Source organism: Bidens hawaiensis, unplaced genomic scaffold (genome assembly GCF_021521415.1).
Source record: "Bidens hawaiensis isolate Kalapana, Puna unplaced genomic scaffold, B.hawaiensis_p1.1 tig00017039_1, whole genome shotgun sequence".
NCBI classification, from domain to species: Eukaryota; Viridiplantae; Streptophyta; class Magnoliopsida; order Asterales; family Asteraceae; genus Bidens; species Bidens hawaiensis.
The window spans coordinates 392,328-418,280 of record NW_027492579.1 but is presented as its reverse complement, the minus strand read 5'-3'; the positions used below and the strand labels follow the sequence as shown (position 1 = coordinate 418,280).

The window sequence follows — 25,953 nt, the reverse complement described above, 5'->3', positions numbered from 1 at the left end:
TAATATTATTTTTATAAAAAAATGTAAACTATCTCTTAATTTAAAAAGAAAAACGCTCTCCAAAAAGATTAAAACAAGTATAGAAAAAAAAACTTTTCTTTGAAACAAAAAAAACAACGTTTTTCATATAAGAAAAAATACATTTTTCTAAGTAAGAAAAAATATGTTTTATTAAAGAATTTCAAAATATACATAAAAGGGTAAATAGAAAAAACATTGTTAAATAATAATGCTTTTATAAAAATAATAATGATAATAAAAGATATCAAAATGACAAAAGAAACAATAAAAGGCCTAAATTGTATTAGTGTAAAACTTGAAGGATAGGATATGTTTAGTAAAAATGGATGAGAGGGGGGTACGTTTAGCAGCACCCAAATAAAATAAGTAAATTGTCTCTGTGACTAGGGGTGCGAATGAGTCGAGCTGCTCGAGCTTGGATCGATAAAAAGCTTGAAATGAGCTGAGTTGTTTCGAGTTTGAGCCTCGAATAATGATCGTATAGTTATCTAGCATGAGCTTGAGACTTGTATATGAAGCTCATTGAGCCTTGACGAGTTTGGTGTATTTTTAAGTTCTACCTATATTGGATTTCTATGTATTAAATTAAAACTTTATACAGCTGAGCTTTGGCTCGCTTAAAGTACTAACTGAGCTCGAAAGACCATGAATACTTGAAACGGGTAATTATGAAACCAACTGTGAAATATGTTTTGAAAATGTTAGTAAATATTTCTCTTATTATATTTTTTTTTTGTTAAACTTGTGTGTAGTTATGCTTATGAACAGCCTTAAAAGTTATTATAAGTATATATATTTGCATGCATAAGTGTATATAATTGACAAAACGTTTTTGTGCTTAGATGTATATGTTTTGTGTTTAGATGTGTATGCTTTTGTGTTTAAATGGGTGTACTTAGGCTAAAGATTATTGGGTTAGTGGATTATTGATTAATGGGCTTAAAGGGTGGGTTTAGTAACTTTTTAGTCTAATGGTTTATATTGGATTAATGGACGATGTCACGATGGTCCAATTAATTAGTTTTTCTTTTTCCATTTTTGTGAACAACAAACCAACTTACTCTAAAATATACTATATAAACCATTAATATATCCAACATACAAAATTTGAACATCCACCTCTTGAGTAACGATATGGACACCTTACTACCATATCGCGTCTCTTAGTAACGTCTAATGAACTATCTAGTTTGTAGTAGTTTCATATTTGATAATTTGATTCTTAATGGTTTATATTGCAGAAACTAAAGTTTTAAATCAACTTTTTTTTAAATAGGTCATGAATTTCTTATGCAAAAGTAAAAGAATTATTGGGTGTCGCTCGAAATTCGACTATATACACACCAAATAAAAAGTTCATGGGTGTTGTCAGTCGTGCAACACCCAACTCGTAAGGTTGGGTCCATCCCCTAGTGGCAACGAGGGTGTTGAGTCTTGAAGATGATGAAGTGGTCGAAGGAGGGGTACAATAATGTCAATTCCACGTATATGTTGATAAATTTGAATACGACTCGTGCACTTGTCGTGTCAAAGACATTAATCCTAACCCAAACACAGATAAAACGCATCTATTTAATTGAGAGACTCCATCTATAAGGGTGTACACGGACCGGACGGACACGGACGAGACCTTGTCCGTGTCAGCCCGTTAAGCTTTTGACGGACAAACGGACGGGTACGAACACTCCACCGAACGAAAATTCATGTCCGTGCCAGTCCATTAATAAATTGAGCATGTCCGTGTCCATCCGCTATTGTAAACGGACGTTAACGGACACTAATAGACATTAATGACCAAACGGACACTAATTGACTCTAATGGACAAACAAACATATGAACATTAATGGACAACGAATATTAATACTTTCATTAACGATGAACGAACATACACAAACCTATCCATACAGACGTTACCGGACGAAATCGAACGGACGTTCCCGGACGTTCACGAACACTATTGAACAAACCTGGACTTTGTTCGTGTTCGTCCATTAAGCTTACCGAAGGAAATTTTTTTGTCCATGCCCGGGTCATTTATTAAACGGACAAACACAAACAAACTTCTTACCAAACAGACAACCCCGAACATCCAGTTTGCTTACAGCCCTATCTAGTTACATCACCAAATTTTAACACTTGATCATCACAAGGTTAACCAACCATAAAAGGGGACAATTATCCTTCCATAGAAAATGAATATGCTCCACTAATAAATTTATATTATGAAAGTGTCGGCAAGACATCCATGTGATGGATGGCAAATTTTTCAAACCAATTATAGGAACATGTCCCCTCAATAGTAAGACTTTTGTGTATATATATCTACATATGTAACCGAAGAAGATATACCATAAAAGTTACTGAATCATTTAATATCTTATTCTCTTGTTTTGTTATCTTCAAGTTCTCACACTACCAATAATCTTGTTATAGTTAGAGCTAATATTTTAACACGTTATCAGCACGAGCCGCTTATATCCTAACCAAGAAAGGTAATAAACACAAAGGTATCTACATAAGCATCATAAACACTTCTTTAATTATGTACATTAGATATATATCTATGCATATACATATACTAACTAATATACTGAGTAATAGCAATAATGTGTATAAACATTGTTATTAAAATTTGATAACTATTCTAACTTTTATTTATATATGCACACTAATATCTCATTTAGAAGTTAGATTTATTTACACTAACAATTCTATTCTTATTATTGTGCATACTAATTATATATATTTTATAAAATAAACTGTATTTAATATCTTATTTATTATCTTACTTTAAAATAATTAATATTATATATTATATATATACACACACACAAACGGTAATGTTACCGTTATAAACGGTAATATAACCGTTATAAAAGGGTTATAAATTTTCACTATAAATAACCAATCATTAACCCCATTTCATTTACAACAAACATTCTTCTTATTAAATTTATCCAAGATAAAATTCTCAAAATGATTCACCCGGTTTTGATGTTGGTCACTATAATGCTTATACTACTTCTCATTCTAATTTTTAATCTCTCATCTGAAGATTTCGGCATTTTCTTTTTCTTTTATATGTTTATAGCTCTACCAATGTATTGTATCTCATTGTTGATTGATATATATGGATTCTAATATTTATCTTATTATTTGCTCTATTATGTTTAGCAACAAAATGTCAAATATAGCAAAACTCGAATTCCCTGCACTCAACATTTCTGGAGAAAATTATATGTCTTGGACAGCAAATGTCAAAAGACATTTAAAATCTATGGATGTGTTAGACGCAATCCAAGAATACAATGATTGCTCTGACCAGGATAAAGCAAGAGCTGATGTTTTCATCCATAAACATATTGATGAATTACTACAGCATGAGTATTTTAATTATGATAACCCACATATGATATGGGAAGATTTGAAAAGTAGATTCGGTCATCTAAAGGAAGTTTTACTTCCAACTTCTAGAGATGAATGGAACAGTCTTAGGTTCCAAGATTTTAAGAGGGTAAATGATTACACCTCTGCTTTATACCGAATTTGTTCAAAGCTAGAATTTTGTGGGTATCCCGTAACAGAGGAAGAAAAGTTAGAGAAAACTTTCTCCACGTTTCATGCATCAAATATAAACTTGCAAACACATTATCGTTTGCAGAATTTTAAGAGATACTCTGATCTAAATGCATTACTCCTTGTAGCAGAGAAAAATAATGAATTATTGATGAAAAATCATCAATCTCGTCCCACGGGTTCATTAGCAATACCAGAAGCACATGTTGCTCACAAAAGTTCTCATAAAAATTCTGATCATAAATGGGAACAAAGTCGAGGACGAGGCCGTGGACGTGGACGTGGTCATTTTGACCAAAGGCATTTTAATGATCGTAAGCATCCATTCAAATGGAACAATAACTCTTACGGTCGTGGTCGTGGCCGTGGTCGTAACCAGAGAGCCAATAATTATCATGTCCCACACAATACCAATTCCAACCACCAAAATAAATGGAATGAAGCTGGTAGGTCCGAAAACAATGGCACTTCATGTTTTAGATGTGGAAGTACAAACCACTGGGCAAAGGCTTGTCGCACAGCTCCACATCTGTGTGAACTGTACCAAGCCTCTCTAAAAGGAAAAGAGAAAGAAGTGAACCATGTTGATAACTTTAATAATATCAATGCTGAGCTGAGCGTTGAAGACTTTGGGGTAGAACTTTGAAACAAAGTTGCTTGACCACTATAATTAGATGCAGTTATTAAGTGTGTTCTTATTATCTTTAATTATGTAGTTCCTCTTTCATGTACTACTTGTGTTTAAATTAAATAAAGTTCTTATTAAAATATCATATGTCTTCGTTATACACTTATTTTTTTTCTTAATATTTTTCAATATTTAAAATGAAAATCACCGGAGCACAAGATCAAACAAATGAAGAAGATATATGTATAGCGGATAGTGGAGCCACGCATACTATCCTTAGATCTAAAAAATATTTTTATAAACTGAAACCAACAAAAGGGATCATCAATACAATATCAGGTCCTACAAACTTGATAGAAGGAGTGGGAAAAGCTAATTTAGCATTACCAAATGGTACAAAGCTCAAAATAGAAAATGCTTTATTTTCCCCAAAATCAACAAGAAATTTGTTGAGTTTCAGAAACATATATCATAATGGATATGATACTCAGTCAAGGACTGTTAGTAATGAAAAATATTTGTATATCATAAACAAAGATCAAATATTGGAAAAATTACCAATGCTTCATTCTGGTTTGCATTATACATATATAAATGTGCCTCAAGCACATATGGCAGTCAAAGAAAATTGTTGCGATTCTGGTACCATAAACTTATGGCATGACAGATTAGGCCATCCGGGATCCACAATGATGAAAAGGATCATTGAAAATACACATGGGCATCCACTGAAAGGTCAAAAGATCCATAAAATAGATAAAATGCCTCAATGTACATCTTGTTCTCTTGGAAAATTAATTACAAGGCCTTCGCCATTAAAAGTCGATAAAGAAACACCAATGTTTCTTGAAAGAATTCAAGGTGACATATGTGGACCAATTCATCCACCATGTGGACCATTTAGATACTTCATGGTCTTAATAGACGCATCCAGCAGATGGTCTAATATCTCTTTATTATCGACTCGTAATGTTGCTTTTGCAAAATTTCTTGCTCAAATTATCATTACGTGCACATTTTCCGGATTATACCATTAAAAGAGTAAGGCTTGATAATGCGGGAGAATTTACATCACATGCTTTTAATGATTATTGCATGTCTGTGGGGATTGTTGTAGAACACCCTGTTGCTTATGTACACACACAAAAAGGCTTAGCCGAGTCGTAGATCAAACGCCTACAGCTAATAGCTAGACCATTAATAATGAGGACAAAACTCCCTGTTTCTATTTGGGGTCATGCAATTATGCATGCTGGATCATTAATCCGCGTGAGACCAAGTGCAAATCATAAATACTCTCCCACACAACTTGTTTCTGGAAATGAGCCAAATATCTCTCATCTTAGAATTTTTGGTTGTGCTGTGTATGTTCCTATTGCACCACCACAACGCACAAAAATGGGTCCCCAAAGAAGGTTGGGAATATATGTTGGATATGAAACATCTTCCATCATAAGATACCTTGAACCTTTAACAGGTGATGTATTTACAGCACGTTTTGCTGATTGTCATTTTAACGAGACAATGTTCCCGACATTAGGGGGAGAAATGAAAAAGCAAGAAAGAGATATATCATGGTGTGTGCCATCATTGTTACACCTAGACCCAAGATCAAAACAAAGTGAGACAGAGGTTCAAAAAATAATACATCTACAAGAAATTGCAAATCAGTTACCTGATGCATTTACTGATATAAACAGGGACACTAAATCTCATATACCAGCTGCTAATGCTCCAGCTCGAGTTGAGATTCCAAGCAAGCAAAACCATAATAATGCACCTCATGAATCTCAAAAACGTTTAAAACGTGGAAGGCCAATCGGTTCAAAGGATAAAAATCCTCGAAAAAGAAAGGGTTCTGAGAAGGATACTGACCCTAAGGAAGGAATGATTGACAAAACCTTCCCTCAGGAAAGAATAAATGATATAACATATCCTCAGGAAGAAATAAATGATTCCAATAAAGAATTGTCAATAAACTATGGTAAATCACATATAATGTGGGATCGAGATGAAATGGAAAATATTGATGATATATTTTCTTATTCTGTGGCAAGCGATATCATGGAAGAAAATGATGACCCTGAACCAAAATCTGTAGATGATTGTAAAAATCGACAAGATTGGAACAAATGGAAAGATGCTATGCAAGCTGAATTAAACTCACTAAACAATCGAAAGGTTTTTGGACCTATTGTCATTACACCAAAGTCAATGAAACCTGTAGGATATAAATAGGTTTTTGTGAGAAAACGAAATGAGAAAAATGAAGTTACAAGATATAAAGCAAGACTTGTAGCTCAAGGTTTTTCTCAGAGGCCAGGAATTGACTATGAAGAAACGTATTCTCCTGTCATGGATGCTATTACGTTTAGATATTTAATCAGCCTAGCAGTCTCTAAAAATTTAGAGATGCGCCTTATGGATGTTGTCACAGCTTACTTGTATGGATCACTAGATAGTGACATCTATATGAAAATTCCCGAAGGATTTAAACTCCCCGATGCAATAAGCTCAAAGCCTAAGGAAATGTATTCCATCAAATTACAAAGATCCTTGTATGGACTGAAACAATCTGGAAGGATGTGGTACAATCGTTTGAGTGATTATTTGATAAGCAAAGGATACACAAATAATCTTATTTGTCCATGTGTCTTCATCAAGAAGACAACATCAGGATATGTGATCATAGCTGTGTATGTTGACGATCTAAATTTAATTGGGACACAAAAAGAAATTAATGAAGCAATTGCTCTTTTAAAGAAAGAATTCGAAATGAAAGATCTTGGAAAAACCAAATATTGTCTTGGTTTACAAATTGAGCATATGCATAATGGGATACTTGTGCAACAGTCAACTTATACTGAGAAACTCTTAAAACGTTTCAATATGGACAAAGCAAATCCTTTAAGCACACCGATGGTTGTTAGATCACTCAATGTTGACAATGATCCATTTCGTCCTTGCGAAGATAATGAAGAGATTCTTGGTCCCGAAGTACCATACCTCAGTGCAATTGGAGCACTTATGTATCTTACTAACTGTACAAGACCTGACATTTCTTTTGCAGTTAATTTATTGGCAAGATTCAGTTCATCCCCTACTAAAAGACATTGGAATGGCATTAAACATATTTTTCGGTATTTAAAAGGAACTGTTGATTTAGGTTTATTTTATCCTAACGATTCAAAAGAAGGGTTAGTTGGTTATGCAGATGCAGGTTATTTATCTGATCCCCATAAAGCAAAATCTCAAACCGGATATGTATTTAAGAATGGAGGAACTGCGATTTCATGGCGTTCTCAGAAACAAACACTCATTGCAACATCTTCAAATCATGCTGAAGTCATTGCATTGCATGAAGCTTCAAGAGAATGTGTATGGTTAAGATCTATGTCACGACACATATTGATTTCTTGTGGACTAGAGAAAGATCGAATTCCAACTCCTATCTATGAAGATAATGCAGCTTGTGTCTCGCAAATGAAGGAAGGATATATCAAAAGTGACAGATCAAAGCATATACCACCAAGATACTTTGAGTATACTCGAGACCTTATTAAAGACAATCAGGTTGAAATGAGATATGTCCAGTCCAGCAACAACTCAGCCGATCTTTTCACAAAAGCACTTCCCACAGCAACATTCAGGAAACATGTTCATGATATTGGCATGCGCCATGTACGAACAATGTAACGACCTGCAATTTGAGGGGGAGCTATATACTGCACTCTTTTTCCCTTAGCTAAAGTTTTTTTTTCCCATTGGGTTTTCCTTTAGCAAGGTTTTTAATGAGGCAGTACTTCAAGACCCCGAAGTTTGAAAAATGTGTCATCCAAGGGGGAGTATTATGAAAGTGTCGGCAAGACATCCATGTGATGGATGACAAATTTTTCAAACCATTTATAGGAACATGTCCCCTCAATAGTAAGACTTTTGTGTATATATATCTACATATGTAACCGAAGAAGATATACCATAAAAGTTACAGAATCATTTAATATCTTATTCTCTTGTTTTGTTATCTTTAAGTTCTAACACTACCAATAATCTTGTTATAGTTAGAGCTAATATTATAACAATTTATTATTTTTTTATACACAATAATATAATATTGACACCTTTATTTAGGGGAAAACAAAACAGCTTCATCTTCTTCTTGCTCATCCTCCATTCATTTGTCTTGAAGATTGATTGATTGATTTTGCCCATGATGCTGATTCTGATTCTGATTCTCCGTTGCTGCTGAATCTTTCTTTACCCAAATCAGCTTTTGTCCGATTCCAGTAAACCCTTCAATTCCTTTCATTATTTATTATTATTTCGTTTGTTAGTGAGTGGTGTATTTGGTTCTTGATTTCATTAATTCATTCCATTTATTTTTATTCCGTAGATTAACCACCCTTTATTATGCATGTTCATTGATTGTGATTTTATGCAACCAATTTCAAATCTTGATTTCACTTTGGTGTTCTTAAATTAAGTATTCTGGATTCAGGATTTATTATTATTATTATTATTATTATTATTATTATTATTATTATTCTATACTTATGGTTGATCAACTCCAACTCTGCATTCATAACACTGATATTAGTCTGTGTTATGTTATTAAGCAATAGCCGAATGGCCTATGCGATTAAAGCGGAAAAATAGCATATAGCGGTCCTTGACTGATATAATATATATCGTTTATCGCAGTGAGATAGCGGTGGGCCTAGGCACAAAAAAAGCGAGGGCCTGAGGAAAAATAAGCCCACGTGAATAAAACATTTAAAACATATTATGTATATGAAAAATAATACTATTCTTCAAATAAAATAAACAAAAGCTATTATATAATATTTAATATCATCTAATTAGTACCAAAAGTTCTAAAATAGTCAAGATTCAAATGTGATTCCTAAACTTGAATAACAAAATGTATCAATATAATGCCGAAGCGCTCACCTAGGAACTAGAAGCGCATTTATTGAGCCTCACCTGAAAAATGGGCCTAGGCGCAAGAAGTGAGGGTCTTTAATAACTATGGTATATAATAAAATATAAAACACTAAAACTTATCTAATAATTATAGCAAAATCAAACGTCAAAATCCAAAATTAGCAATTAACAACTAAATGACTGGATGAGATGAATTGGAGAAGCAACTAACCGACTGGATGGTAAGGTGGTGGATCGGCGGCGTGGAGTGATCGACCGGATGAGGTCGTTGTTCACTCGTTCATTCATTAGATGTGATAAGTTTTAGGGTTAAATTTAATGGATCATCATCATCATCATCATCATCGTACTCAGTATATCCCACCAATAGCAAAGCTATGGTAGGGTCTGAGGAGGATAAGATGTAGACAGCCTTACCTCTACCCCATAGGGATAGAGAGGCTGCTTCCGGTGAGACCCCCGGCTCGATATTAGTTTTGCATCAAGCCTTGGACATAAGACACATAACACTCAACCATCGGGACACCGACCGATTGGTGCATGTACCCTTAAATTTAATGGATATGGGTTGAAAATTTTAACGGGTATGGACTTGGGCTAGTAAAACTAGTCATATTTGGGCAAAGAACTTTTCAACCGATAAACTCTGTGATAAAACCGATATAGCGGTAGTAAAATATCAGTAAATATCACTGATTTTATAGGAGCCGATATTTCGCTGGATGTCTGATAACTGCTATAGCACCGAAATTGATAGCATAGCGAATGGCTGAGATTAAAACAATGATTTTACTAGCAATTTGTATTATTAAAACAACTTGTCTTTTTGAAATGCAATGCCCCATGTGGACTTTTTAAAACCTTCTTAACACCTATAATACGATTGCTTCTTCCCTGTTGTCACTTCTGTTCATTACTCGCATTGGACATTAACGTGTTTGTTACTGTAAAGATTATCCATTTTGACAATGTTATGCATATTGAGTGACTATATCACTATATCAGTCAATAACACTTTCTATAACACATAGTCATAACTGCTTTTTAATTACTTTCTGCTACATTGGTTTTATTGCGATACTAAGCTTGCAGATGTGTAAAGAATAATGATTGTGACCTATGCTTTATATCTGATTGCATGTTTGTTTCACTCTGGTGAGATAAGCTACTGCTTGTACCATTAAATATGATTTTTTTTTATTGTTCATTGTTGTGGTTATTAAGTTGCATAATACTTCTTTTGCAGCAACCGTTCATTTTCATAGTTACAATAAGAATTCATATTACTTTTCTTAACATTTGAGCAACCAAATAACTAATTACCGCCTTTCTTTGTACCTTCTACAGCCATTCAACATAAAAAGGTTCAGGATGACAACAAAATCAAAGAGATTCTCTTCAGATTTCGTGATGGGAGGCACCGCTGCCATAATATCAAAAAGTGCAGCAGCACCACTTGACAGAGTAAAGCTTTTACTCCAAAATCAAGGTGAATTGTTAAAAAGAGGTCAACTCATAAAACCATATACAGGGGTCAGCAATTGCTTCAAAAGGGTCTTTAAAGAAGAAGGCTTTTTCTCTTTTTGGCGCGGTAATCAAGTAACCGTCATTAGATATTTCCCGACTCAGGTAACCCCTTCACTAATTAACCTCATAATAATATATGTTTCAAGAACTTGAGAATTAATTAATATCTAATTGTTAAACGTTTTAGAAGTGTTGTAGGCTTTCAACTTTGCTTTCAAAGGTTACTTCAAAAGTCTATTTGGCCGGTCAAAGGAGAGAGATGGGTACACCAAGTGGTTTATCGGCAATGTTGCTTCCGGGAGTGCTGCTGGTGCTACCACTTCATTGTTTCTATATCACATGGATTATGCACGGACCCGTTTAGCAACGGACTCAACGGGTATTTCAGTTAATAGAAAAAGACAGTTTAACGGGCTTTTCGACGTGTACCGTAAAACCCTTGAAACCGATGGCGTTAGAGGGTTGTACCGTGGGTTCACGGTTTCAATCGTGGGGATTACATTGTATAGAGGGATGTATTTCGGGTTATATGACAGCTTGAAGCCCATTGTCTTAGTTGGACCGTCTCAGGTGCGTTTCATAACCGTTTTTGTTGTTGTTGTTGTTGTTATTATTATTATTATTATTTATTTATTTATTATTATTATTATTGTTATTATTATTATTTTTATTAATATTTATGTATTCATATATTTATTATTATTATTGTTATTGTTATTATTATTATCTTTATTATTATTATTTATATTTATTATTATTTATATTTATTATTATTATTATTATTATTATTTTGTCCTTCTGACACGTGGCAATAACTTGCAGGACAATTTTGTTGCTAGTTTTTTCTTGGGTTGGAGCGTGACAACATTATCAGGGTTTTGTGCGTACCCGTTTGACACACTGAGGCGAAGAATGATGATGACTTCTGGGGAACCGATAAAGTATCGTAACGGTGTACACGCATTGCGTGAGATTATAACCACCGAGGGTTTCTGGGCATTATACCGAGGGGCTACTGCAAATGTGCTTGTTGGTGTAGCAGGGGCGGGCGTTCTTTCAGGGTATGATAAACTGTGTCGTTTAACATACGGGTCTTGAAGATTTATGTTGATTTCTGGTCTTTTGTAGTTTGTTGAATTTTTTTTTTGAAAGATGGAAAAATACACATTATATTGAAGTTGAAATGCCAATTTGGGAGATTTTTCCCAGTATTTTTTCGGGTTGAAATTGAAAATGTGCCTATACATTCTCATTGTTTTAATATATTGATAATAATGTATGTTTTATACAAGTAGAGGGGCATAAATAGGGTTTTTCCAATACCCGGGTTCGGGCATGGATCAGGGTTCGGGTATGGATCAGGGTTCGGGTATGGATCAGGGTTCGGGTATGGAGGTTGAAAGATCAATTTCAAATCGACAACGGCGGGATGTCAAATCTTAGGAAACCGGCTTGTTTCCTGGCAGTGTAAGAAGCAGACAACGGTCTCAACTTCAACAGCCGAAGCGGAGTATGTGGCGGCCTCATTGGCAATGCCCAGGTCGGGTTCGGGTCCGGGTATTGTCTCTAAAAACCATACCCTATGTATCGGGTTCGGGTCGGGTACAGAACCAGGTTTTTTAAAACCGGGTATTTGAATACCCTATTTCCGGGTATTGAAAAAACTCTATTTTTGGGGTTTTTTCAGGCTTTTTTCTGTGCATAGATTGGAATTTTAAGGAGTTGCACTTTTTAGGGGTATTTTTCGGGTATTTTTCAGGTATTTTTCGGGTATAAATCGCGTATTTTAAAAACCCGGTTTCGGGTAGTGGAAAAACCTGGTTCCGGGTATGGAGCTGGTTCCGGTTTTCCGGTATTACCGGGTACAAATCGGATTCAGTTCGGGTACAGGTTTTGGTACTGAAATGCATACCCTATCCGTACACTATGGGTAGGGTTGGGTACAGGTTCGGGTATTAAAAACCCGGGTATAAAAAAAACCGGTTCCGGGTTTTTTTTCGGGTCCGGTTCCAGGTTCGGGTTTTTTGTGCACCTCTATATACAAGTCTAGTAATAATTTCAAGTAATAGTAAAACACACAACCAAAATTAGTCATGAAGCCACCCATATGCCTGCCTTAAAACAGGTCAGAAAATAGGCTTTCATAACCATTTATAATAATTTGGTGGGAAACAAACTAACAGTAAACACCATCCATATTCGATGCAACTTATATACATACAACCCCAAAACCATACATATACCCTTTAACAACTAGTATGTTATTTAAAAACGAGCAACATAGACGGCGCTGAGACGTTACTGTCTCCGCATCCACATCTTCACTTATTCAGGTCTTGAACCATCCAAGGCGGCATTACTGTTAACGGTTGACCTTCGGTTGGGTTCTCCTCCACTTCACCACCACCTCCTGACTCATACCTGTCACTGTATTCCAATCGAACACCTTAAGTTTATATTTCGTAACTTTTATAAAAATATAAATTATAACGAAAAGAGTAACATTACCTGTTGCTTAACAAGCCCAAACGAATCGAAGGCGTCATCTCATTTTGTTCTATCTCTTTCTCCTTTTCTTTGATCTGCATGATGACGCGTTTTTCAGAATAAAACATGGGAATTTATTTATCATTTTATATAGTTTTTACCTGCTTAGACAGCAAGGTGTTTTGATCCTGCATATCCTTGTCCTGTTGATACATTTGATATTGGATCATAGCATACACTTTATCTTATCTTAAAACTTTGTAAGGTTTTGCTATGTAACTAATTAAACTACTTAACAAAAATCTGCTGTTTACCGAATATGAGATATGCGTGTACCTTTTTTTTGGAGCTGAGATATCGATTCGAGCATCAACTGGTTCTGCAAATTATAGAAGCTTGGTTAAAATTTAACCACTTAATATTTTCTTTTTATCTATAGATTTAATTTAACTGACATGAAAAGAAATGAAGATGCTACACATCCATATAACAAGAACAAGCATATAGCCATATATATATGTATGCATATAATATAATAATAATTATGGTAAACAAAATGTCATACCTTTGTTAATCTAATGTGTCTAAGAGCTGTATCAATTTGCTGCTCATAACTGTGAAGCTCTTTGAGACTCAAGGAATCAAGTTCTTCTCCCATTAAATGCCTAAAAACCAAAATCAATACATCATGTTTTTCCTCTTTTTTTTAAACTATATAAACATTAATAAAACATGACCTTTATATTATTATTTCAAGTACCTTTGTGTTTTCTGCAAAAGCTCAAGTTTAGCTTTAAGCTTCACATTTCCCAGAGTCCAGATTCCCTAAAAGAATTTATAAAATTCAGTCTTATTTTCCAAAAAAGAAAGTAAAAGTCATGCGAGATGTTTGAGGATTAAACACCCGACTTACTTGTGGATCGTTAGTTATTGAAGTATGTTGCGTCTCAGAAGAGTGTCGCTCCTACCTCTCAAGGATTCTTTCCATTCTGTTGCCAATAAGATGGTGTTATTAGAATAGTAAAATACATCAAATGAAACCAAGATTATATAAAGCAGCATTGTAAGTGAATTAATATATTATTGAAAGAAACAAGCCTAAAATTTGTCATATAGTTAGTGACATACTCAAACTTGTACATTGGCTATAACAATATGCATGTGCTACTACAGTTGCACTGGAAATGTAACATGTAACATGCAACATCCTGTATCTCATACTAGCCAATATTGTCCACTTCGCCCACAAGGAGTACTCACGGAACAATTCAAATATACTATCAAAACGCTTCCATATAGGATTAAGTTTTGCTTTAAAGTTTGTTTTTTAGCATGATATGTGCTTATGAAGGTAGACTTAAGTACAGAAATGTTCATTATGGGTTGATCTAGTACTAATGCACTAATCAGAAACTTATTGGTTCTTAAAGAAGGTTTAGTACTAATGTATTGACTTGCATCAAATTAATTACCATCAAAACCTGGTATGGAACTATGGATATAAAGCTATATCATTGAAGTGCTTAATTTTTTCCATAATATAATAAAACCAAAAAATAAATGATGTTGATGATGAACCTTAGAATTTTAGATAGATAAAAAGTGACTGTTGCTTAACAAGTTAGTATAATTAGAATAGAAAATATATCTTGGTAACTAATAATGTACAATTCTAATCCAAATATCATTACTACTCATTATCATAATATTAACCAACTGCATTATGAACCAAGTTATAGTTATCATATATTACAGTGACTTAAATCTGGCAATATACATGTTTTTCAGAAAGGTAGCTTTTAAAGTTACAATTATGCTGGCTCCCTATTCTCATTAAGACCCTTCAAGGTTAATCATGCAAATAATATCCTATAAGAACTTAAATGTAAATTTTTGCAGTAGCAACATAGTTCACGTGGTAGAGACTTTGTCTATTGGTAGCAAATAAGATGCAATAACATCTTGTTGATTATCGGTTGGATATTAGAACATGGGTAGCAACATAATGGAGTTCATGATACCGATGTGACTACCGAACCAATAGTCATACCTTTTCACAAAGCGTTGCAACCTTTCATCCAACCATTGTAATGGTTCAACCCCTATATAAAGGGATCATCCGGTCTAATTGCACAATCAAATTCATACTTCAATTTCACATATAAAAGTGCTGCTTTGAATTATTATTTTCCTTATGTGATTATTGATTTCGTTGTACGAAAAATATTTTTAATTTGAAAATAGTCTCATCACATGATTCAAAAAGTTGTTCAGTAAATACGAAATCCAAATCCTACATGCGAGTCTCATGTTGTCAAGGGTAAAAGGAAGATGAAAGAAACTTGGATCCTAGTAGAAGGTGGAGAAGTATATTTGTTTTTAGAGACTATACATGCTCATGGTATACACACTCACACACATAGTGTTAAAAGCTTTTTTAAAAACCAGGGATGAAGGATATATAATGGCACGAACGAAGGATATATAGTGGCACGAGTCCCCCATCCCCCACCTCGTTTTCATCCAAGTTTCGCCACTGTTAAAAGCTATGTACACCGAATAAGCAACATCATCTTACTTAAAACACTCATGTGTTATGTGTACATTTAATGTAACTAGCCAAGGTATGGGAAAAGCTTTTAGTAGACACTAGTTAATGTTTAGGTTAAACCATAAACCATATGTGGAAACTTGAAGGACGAAAAGATTGCAACATTCAAGAACAAGGTTCTAGAGGGGAACATAGGTGAAGTATATGACGACACTAATCAGTTGTGGGAAATGATGGCGTACATTGTTGAACGGGCAACAAAAGAAACTCTCGGGTTGCGACCAAAGGAGGTGATGGTTATAAAGAATCATGGTGGTGGGATTCGGACGTGCAACGCAAGTTGAAAGACATACATGTTGCGATTAAGGAATATTTTAGGTTTGTAGACGAGGGAGAGAAAATGAGTTTGAATCTAAAATATTAATATTAATAGTGTCAGACACAAAGACTGAGCATATGAAGGGATGTGTAAGAAAGTGGAACGTCGGATGTTCAAAAGTGCCGAAGCTAGGGAGAAGGAGATAAGAGACATTGGGGCCATAGAGTTTATAAAAGGAGTTGATAAGCGAGTTTTGGTGAAGGAGTAAGATATCAAAAGATATGGCAAAACTATTTTCACAACCTTTTTAGCTAAGGAAGTAGTCGACAGGGAGAAAGTGGCAGACCTACTATACGACATAGTCATTTAAATAACTATTATTGTCGGAATATCACATGAGAAGAGGTAAAGAGAGCTTGCAGGAAAACGGGTAGAGCCAAAGCGGTAAAGCAGGGCAAGATACATATTGAGTCTTGGAAATGTTTGGGAAAGGAAGGAGTCTAGTGGTTAACAACTCTGTTAAGACAAGTAAGATGCCTGATCAGTTGAAAAGTAGCGTTGTAGTAACTTTATACAAGAATAAAGGTGATGCCCATGGTTGCAATAACTATTGGGGACAAAGTTCATAAGCCATACTATGAAATTATGCAAAAGAGTGATTGATGTGAGAATTACATAGAACCCCAAGTTTTAGAAAACCAGCTTGGTTTTATGCCAAGGAGATCCACTACAGAAGCGATACACATTCGTAGGAGGTTTATGGAGAATGGAAAACCAGCGAGATTTAGATACAGTGTTTATAGGCTTAGAATAGGCATACAATAGTGTGCCTCAATAATTATATTAGAGAGCCTTGTAACTAGAGGGATTCCAGGGAGGAACATCCATGTTATTAGGGATATGTATGATTGCGCTATGACTATCGTGAGGACCCTCGAGTGGACTAAGATGCTTTCCTTGTAGATGTGTGGGCATGCATCAAGACTTGACATTAAGTTTGTTTCTCCTTACATTGGTCCTAGATGAGTTGTCGAAAAACCAAGTTTAAGCATTTAGGATCGTTCGTTCAAAGTGGCAAGCAAGTAGACGGTGATTTGACTTAACGCATGTAGGATGGTTGGTACAAGTGGAGAGCAGCCACATGTGTTTTATGCGATAGAAGGTTCTCGAAAAATTGAAAGGGAAATTTTATAGGGTAGCATTCCGACCGACTATGCTATTTGAAAAAGATTGATGGCCAATCAAGATGATGCAGGCATAGAAGCTAGAGGCTGCGGAGATACGGATGCTGAGTTGGATCAATGTGTGGATGCACGAGGTTAGACAGGAGAATGAATGAAGTTTTAGGGCAGATCAGGGATATCACATATCTAGGAGAAAATAAGGGAGCGAAGATGAGGTGATCTAGGCATGTGAAGAGGAGACAGCTAGCCGACAACGCCTGTGAGGTGGGTGAAAAACCTAAAAGTGGACGGGAGAAAGAGCAAAGGCAGACCAAAACTGACTTGAGAAGAGTAGATTATGAAGGATTTCATATACTTGCACCTCTCCGAGAACATGATCAATGATAGGAGCTCGCGGAGACGTAGGAAAGGTTCAAGATTTCTAGGAGAGTGTATACACATTAGGGATTATGTGCGCCTCTAGGTGTAAGGGAGCGCGTAGAGTTAGGTGTTATATCTTATGTGCTTCTATTTGCACTTGTTTTTATTTATCTAATCTTTGTTCTATGTGCCATTGGAGCCAAGGGTCTCGCTAGGAGCAGCCTCTATATCTAAGCAAGAAAGGGTTCAATGAACGTTGCAGTTCATGATGCATAGCTTCCAACTAGCTCGAAAAGGTAAGAACCCTACTTTAGGGGTTTAGCTTAAAAAACAAGAGGTTGATACTTATGTTGGAGAAAGTTGAAATCAGACGGGATATGTCTATTTATCTGTCTCATGACTCGAAATGGGAGCAAGTTTGAAAAAGAATCTTTGAGTGTTTAAGGTTGGGCCAGGATGGTCTCTTAAGTGTAAGACGTGCTTCCATCGAAACCATCCCAAAACGTACTCTATAGTTGTTATTTTACCGGGCATAATTGATTAATTAATTGAAAGCTGCTACTAGCATGCACTTCATTACAAATTTTAGTTTATTTACTTACTTTAGTTTATATATTTCTTTTTATCTTACAAATAAAGAGTGCAAATGGTTTTATTAAAGTGTGTACTAATTCCAAGTACTTATAACTTGTTGGAAAATAATATATCTTTATAACATGTGATACTAAAACATGCATTCTCTTTATTTTACTACTAGCTAGTATCGATCTTATTATTTAAGGATATAACATTATCCAAATTTGTTATATTATATTATATAAAACTTTCTTTTGAAAAAAGATTAATTAGATGATAAAAAAGAAACAAACACTGATTGGTATTTCCATAAATAAGTCAATAGATGAAATCCATAAAAAATTATGTCATATCATATATACATAGATACAGGATTATCATGTTCACATACAATTATTAATACATCATTTGTTTACTAATAAATATGTTTTTAGATATATTTTACATAAACATTTGCTATGGTTCGATAATATTTTATGATGAATTGGAACTCAAGGGTACTGTTGACGGTATGTTTAGTTTGAAATGGAGATAAATGATATGATCAATTAAATAAATATTTGTTTAGTTTGGATTGAAGTTAAAACTATGATTTAGTTAATAAAAAATGAGATTGACATGATGCTACCTAATCATGTCTAAACCCATTATCTTACATTGAGACAATTTTTTATAATATTAAGTATTAACTTTAAATATAAAGGCTAAAGCATACAAAGCTGCATAAGTTTAATGGTGCAATTATATAGTGTTAATCATAATATAATTAAATGTGTTTGGACAGTTTGGTGATGAATTATGTATGGGTTATTTACTGATAGTTGGCTCCTACATATCTAAATAAGTTTGGTGGTGGGATATAGATGGATTATATATTGACAAGCCACAAAGCTAAATAACTTTGAGATGGGAGATAGATGGAATTGTTTGTTTAATAAGTAGCCATAAATCAAGATAAGATTAAAGACAACACATAGATGGATTGTTTGTTGTTAAGTAGATTGGTGAAACTAGGGGTGTGTAAGAAACCGAAAAAAACTTATCCGGAACCCAAAAAATCGAAAAATTCAAACCGAAACAGAAACCGATGGTTTGGTTTTATGCGTTTGTAAAACCGAACTTTTGGTTCGGTTTTTGTTTTGCATGTAACAAAAACCGAACCGAATTTCAAGATTTTTACTTTTTTATTTTTTATTTTTAGTAATTTACAAGAATTTAGTAAATATGTAACACAAATATTTTTGGCCTAATGCATAATAGTCACTTAGTTAATAATCAACAAAATCATGTAGACCTAAATTCATTATTTTCGGCCTAAGATTTTCAAGCTCATATGGAAAAAAAACCAAACCGAATCGAAACGAAACCACAATGAAAGCCGAAAAACCGAAACCACAAAAAATCAAAACCAAACGGTTTCAAAAATCCAAAACTAGTTCTAAATAATAAATAAAGGGGGGGGGGTAATGAAAAATCGGTAATAAAATTACAGGTGAAAAGACTGCCGTAATGATACCTGAATGTGTAAAACAACACGTGTTGATTATAGATTAGTTAGTTATAATATGCATGTGAAAGTGCACTGTGCATATGTTGATTAGAAAAGTAGTCGGACACTCGGACTCATCCCATATGCCCAAGACTCGTGAAACACTTATGAGCATTGGCATGTTATGATTGGTGATATGATATATATCTTAGTTAAATGTATTAACCTTGAATCCGTAGCATTATAAGTAGAGAGGCCAATACATTTTTGCTCTAGGATTTGTGAAACATATATGGTTATATGATATAAGTCTTAATTAAGTGTCAGAATTGAGATATAATATGTTAATGAACTAATCTTGGTTTATTGAATTGCATTAGCATATTTAATCGATATGGTAGAATTTTGACGAAACTAGTCATGGGTCAAGTTATGAATTTGTTCCAGTCATATATATATTTATAATAGATTTAGATTTGAAAGGTTGGATTTAGATTTCTAATTATGAACTTTGATTTGGGTAAAAAAAACTGAATGAGTTGAAAATGCAGGGTGTCGTATATGTACATAGTCGTGCTATATTTTGTGAAAAACATAAAAATTTCGGGAAATACTAGACACGATAATGTGAAACTATTCAGAGAGTTATGTAACGTTTTAGATGGTGTTTGGATCTAAAATACACAACTATGTGATTTCATATCACGTATCCTTGATTCCTTGTGATCTTATGTAAGAAAATGGGATCTTGGAAACACAAGGGCACACAATCATGTTATATGATTTACATAGAAATGTATTAATGTAGGAATCACATTTAAAAGAATATGGGCATGGCTATATGTGAATCTTAGTCACATACTTGCATGATTCCAATAGTTTTAAAGATATTTTTGAGCTAACTAATTAATCATCAAATTGTTTGATGAGCACAAGTGAAGATCTTCATAGTATTTGGCTCATGTTTTTGGGCAGAAACCCATAATGATTGTGGTAGGAAGCCTAAATGAGACTTAAAAGACTATGTCATTGCTTATATGTTCCAACTGAGCTTTGGTACCTAATTAATGAATGTATGCTTAGGAAAGCAAGAGGCAGATATAAATGTAATTCTATTTCGTTTTTCGTTCGGTTATATACAGTTTAGAATAAAGAATTATAAGTTACTTAAATTTGCTATTTTGTTATGTGAATATTTATTATAATCAAGAATGTAATTATAGACGGTAATCACCTACGGACATCAACACAGGCAAACACAAGCATTGGTCGTGGATTGTGAGGACTGTTTAGTGGCGTTGGTGATACTTAGCTAGCTAGCCTAAGATTCTTCAGTCGTTTGTTAGTAAGAATATGTTGCAAGAGGCGTTTCCATGGATACTAACACTAATATGTTGCCAAGCTCGCTAATCCATGGTTAAAACTCCCACCATTAATCCGTCGGTGTTATTGCTAAAACAACCACTAAGTTATCTGTCGCTGAACTCCCGTATGTGACCTCGGTAAATAAATTACCCTGGCATGTTTTCGTACAAGTAACACATTACCAAGGAGACACCCTTTATATCTTTACATCCGTAAAAGTCATCGCTTAATTTATGTAATGTAATTTTTGCGATGTATGTTTTTTGGTATATATGAAGGTATAATTCATTGTTGGATATATTGCATAGATGCAATTTCATGTAATATTTTGATGTACTTGTCATTCTTGTTTTATTTTAAATTCATTGTACGGAATATACAAGACCAAAAGATGGGAGAACAAGGTTGAATGAATCTCCAGCACTTAAGCTAGTAATTTATAGCAAGATATAATTACTATCTCTTGCTGGTTTTTGGTACTGTTGTCTATTTCCACTTTCCTTATATTGTTTTTGGTATATATTTTTTCACATGGACACACACACACATGCTCAATCAACCTGTGTCAGCTAATTGAAGAAGTTATAAATTAAGAATAGTAGAGCATTCAATTTGATGTAAATAAAAACTAACGCTTATAGCATGTACTATAATTTCAGAAAAACATAACGTTCACGAAACCTATAATCCTTAAACAAACACATCCTTAAATTGTTTTATTATTTCCAACTTAATTCTAACACTTATTTTCCTCATATGAAAAAAACATGTCTCTATATCACTTGTACCAAATCCACTAACAAATCAAATAAACCGTGCATGAATTATCTTGATTTCATGTAGTGTTTTTCTTAAACTAAATAAAAACTTCAATTTCAACTAGCACAAAATAATATTAATATATAAACACCAAAATAAATGAAATTAGAAGATGAAAGAATAACATACGATGAGTCCGTAGTATACTCGCAGAGCTTGCCTTTGGTAGAGAAGATGATAAGAGCAACATCAGCATCACAGAGAACCGAGATCTCATGTGCTATCTTCAACAAACCTGATCTCCGTTTAGAGAAAGTCACTTGCCGGCTGATCTTGTTCTCTATCCTCTTCAACGTCACCTTTCCTCGACCCATTTTCCGGCAACCGGTTATTATTATTATTATTGTTATTAATATTATTATCACTCTCTCTCTCTTTATCTCTCTCTCTCTCTCTCTCTCTCTCTTTATATCTCTTTATATCTCTCTCTCTCTCACAGTTGTTAAAGACTTTGGTCTTCCTTCCACAAGTTATAACTGTTTTCAGCTAGATAGATGCTTTTACTTTCCTTCTAACTTTGGGGTTATAAATATATATAGACATATAAAAAACAATAAAAGTTTTGTTACTATTACTCATTAATTCCCATGTAAAAAATATGTATATATAACTCTTACAACAAATTGTACTTTTTTTAATCATATTATTATTTATTACATTAACAAAAACTATAACGCGTGTTTATGTTAGAGCATTCTCATCCCATTCTTCATCCTTATTTCTATAATTACACTAAAAAACACTACATTTCTCTCTCATGTTTAATTAAATAATATTTTTTATACCTTTATCATTACAGTTTTCTCTCTCCTCTACTCACAACCAATCCAACAAATATTAAAAAATAAATAGGGGCAAACAATGTTCCCCAAATGTTTCCCCAAATTTACAAAAAATCACTACATTTTTCTCTCCACCTTATAATTTACACTCACAACCACTCAAAACCTCACCCTATAATTTACATACTCTCCTCACATAAATTTAGGGGATGGGATGTGAATGCTCTTACGACGAGATTATAATGTGTCAAGATCTTATGATCATATACTCGAAACCTTATGTAAGATTCGGTGAACTATCAAGATGTTTTCCCTGAACAATATCGGAACTGTTATAAGATTAGAAATTTAGCGGTAACTGTGTCAGATAGAGTTTAAGTGTTTTTTTGATTGGTGAATACTTTACTTGTTTTATTTCTAAACGATAAGTGTGACTTGTTCATGAAGTAATATAAATGGAGATAAAAATCTATGAATTTTTTGTGTGTTTGGTTTTAATTTTTCACAAAGATGAAAGAATATGAAAAAGTAAGTAACAAATTATTTAAAGGTCTGCTATTTTTGGAAATCTAGTATATATTCATATTTGTGAGAAAATGTTTGATGATTAAATCTGACAAAGACATGGAAAACCGGAGTGGTATTGGAAACCAGGGTGGTTTTGCCAAAAACGTTGTCGATGCATGATTGGTCGGAGTACAATTTTGCGTAGTTGTTGTCTGGTTGAGCGGGGACCATATTACAAAACCTTGAAGGTGGTGGGATTGAGAGAAAGGCTAAGTGCCAAGTCAACAACAGCATGTAGTGTGGGTCCCACTCAAGTTTTAATTTCCCTTTGAAGTAAGCCAACATTCATGTCTTGAAATATAAATTTACTTCTTCACTTCCTTTTTAGTTTAGTATCTTCTTTGAAACACTTTGTTTTCTTTTCTTCTTCTTCCTTTTTTTTTACAAAATAAAAGGAATGGCTATTTTTAGATTTAGTTAACTTTTGAGAAATTGTGTAAGTGGTACAAGTTAATGAGCATATTTTGGATTTTTCATTTTAATTAGTGTTTTTGCTAAGAGAGATTTCACTCGATTAGGTTTAAGTGTTATCACATTGTTAGAGGGTGAGATGTCTTCTATTTGAAGTGACCTTATTGGTGCTATTGTGTCATTTCTTTCCTTTTTGAGTTACAACTATGGAGACAAATTCCTGATAGTGGTTCATGAACATGTTTAAAATTTAAAACCAGTTTTGGTTGAAATCGGTTTTGTTTGGTCAACAAAAGTTAAAACTGGTTTATGATCGGTTTTAGTATGGGTTAAAACTGGTTTATAATCGGTTTAGGTTTTGCTCGGTTTCGGTTAAGGCTTTGACTGGTTTGGAACCGGTTTTGGTGAGGAAAATTACAAACCGATTTCAAACCTATGGTTTCAATCGGTTAATAACCGGTTTCTACGTATTCAATTTCAAACCAATTCGGTTCAGTTAACTGGTTTATTTGCCCACCTCTCTTTCCTGATATAATATGAAACATGGCATGAAAATTAATAGGTGTTGGACCAATTAATATAACTTGTTTTATTAAACATGTCAATCCAAATACGACAAGTTTAGTAAATGATTTAACATGAGCGCGTGGTTTAATAAATGAATTAACTTATTAACTTGTTTAGTGTGTGAGCTAACATATTAACTTGTTTAAGGCTTTTTTTTAATAGAGTTTGTATTTAGGTTTTAGAGTGCTATTTAATAAACGAAAATTTTTAAGGTAATTTTTATTGGCCATTTTCCTTCTATTTATTTACATTTAACGTTAAGATTAGTTTCCATATGAAATCTTTTATCGTCTCTTTATTTCTAAAAATTTTATTCATTCATTTTAACTGCTAACGAGAACCTAGTTAAACCTAAAAATAGTTTCTTCATATTAAAAAAAAAACAAATAAAACATACTTAAAAAAAAACCTTATACAACAATCAATAAGTAGATAGATACTAAACAAAGCTAAAAAAATTGCTACTATGAGGACTCAAACTTGGAGTAATTATGGGGTGTTTGGCCTAGCTTTTTTAACCAAGCTTATAGCTTTTTTTAGCTTTTTTATATAAAATAAACTTAATTTGGTGTTCGGTTTAGCTTCTACAGCTTAAGCTTATTAGCTTATATAGGCTAATTTGAAGAAGCTTTGTGTGAAGATGTTTTTTTAATTTATTTGAAGAAGCGTATTTTTGTAAGAATATAAGCATAAGCCAAAAAATATAAGCTAGGCCAAACACCCCCTTAATATCTCAAGAGTTAGAAAACATTCCTTCTACCATCATACCAACTCAACAATTTAAATAAATCTTGAAAGTAATAATATAAATGCTCAAAGTAATAGTCCTAAAAACTTTATGGTATCAAGGCTCTCAGTTATACTAGTTTATAATTATCCTATCACCTCCATTCGTTTTTTCTAATCTCAAGATAAACGTGTAAAACCAATTTGTTAACTGAAGAAATAAGGAAACAAAATAATTAAAAGAACATCAATTACATGTTTCACTTAAGCCGTAATAGGTAACTGTATAAATTGTTACTTATTCAGTAGGTAGTATGTATAATTTACATTCACAAATAAACATTAAACGAGTCGACACAAAGCATGACTTGAACACGACACGATTTTTAAAAGGGCCCAACACAATATAACCCATTTGAACTGTTAGGATTTGTGAAGGCTTTGAGCTAGTTTTGGGTTTGAGCTCAAATTGGTAACAAGAAGAACAAGGACTTGACCTGTTATTGTTTCTTATTGATTAAGCCTTTAACCCTAGTTCATATCTTATAAATAACCCTGATATGTAATTGTAATCTTTGCACCTAATCAATGAAATAACCTAGTTGCAGCCCGTGGATGTAGGTCCCCCGCTGGGACCGAACCACGTAAAATTCTTGTGTCGTGTTTATTGTTATTATTTTCTGTTTTACCGCGTGTATAATCGTGTGTGCATGTTCGTGTGTTGTTCCGCTGCGCCGCTTTGTTCCTAACAAGTGGTATCAGAGCTTTGGCTCGTAACACACGGTTCGTTGCAATGGTTACGGTTTCGCAAGAGGTTTTGGTTTGAATCTGTTTTTGGCGATTAGGGTTGCGTGGGTCCGTCGCCCTGAATAACTCCTGAAGGTCGTCGGTTTTTTTTATTGGTTCAATAGAAGGTCAAAAGGTTTTTAGGCTCACAAGTTCATCGGTTTTAAGGATGTTGCCTATTGTCGGCTAGGATTGCCGACTGAGTATGTCGCCGGAAAACCGAGATACTGGTTCGAGTAACCAAGGTTCCTTGGATGTCGTCGGAAA

General features: G+C 33.9%; 1 protein-coding gene and 1 pseudogene across 2 annotated transcripts; one reads left to right on the top strand and one right to left on the bottom strand.

The window, feature by feature from the left end:
- The first annotated feature begins 10,515 nt into the window (after positions 1–10,515).
- On the top strand, positions 10,516–11,950 carry LOC143552839 (ADP,ATP carrier protein ER-ANT1-like). The gene is made up of 3 exons (XM_077042959.1): positions 10,516–10,799; positions 10,896–11,267; positions 11,520–11,950. The coding sequence occupies exons 1-3, from the start codon at positions 10,542–10,544 to the stop codon at positions 11,793–11,795; spliced, it is 906 nt and encodes a 301-aa protein (XP_076899074.1). The 5' UTR covers positions 10,516–10,541; the 3' UTR covers positions 11,796–11,950.
- Positions 11,951–12,809: 859 nt separating this feature from the next.
- On the bottom strand, positions 12,810–22,217 carry LOC143552838 (agamous-like MADS-box protein FUL-L; annotated as a pseudogene). Its single transcript, XR_013138721.1, has 9 exons — positions 21,977–22,217; positions 14,098–14,173; positions 13,945–14,009; positions 13,750–13,849; positions 13,521–13,563; positions 13,424–13,428; positions 13,346–13,381; positions 13,206–13,279; positions 12,810–13,124 (listed from the first exon to the last, which is right to left on the bottom strand). The product of XR_013138721.1 is annotated as an agamous-like MADS-box protein FUL-L (transcript).
- Positions 22,218–25,953: the final 3,736 nt, after the last annotated feature.

Excerpts from the sequence above, each read along its gene's own strand:
- LOC143552839 (XM_077042959.1), top strand. The coding sequence starts at position 10,542 with ATGACAACAAAATCAAAGAGATTCTCTTCAGATTTCGTGATGGGAGGC. Across the intron at positions 10,800-10,895 it reads TTAGATATTTCCCGACTCAG|GCTTTCAACTTTGCTTTCAA; the intron begins GTAACCCCTTCA and ends GAAGTGTTGTAG. Across the intron at positions 11,268-11,519 it reads TCTTAGTTGGACCGTCTCAG|GACAATTTTGTTGCTAGTTT; the intron begins GTGCGTTTCATA and ends AATAACTTGCAG.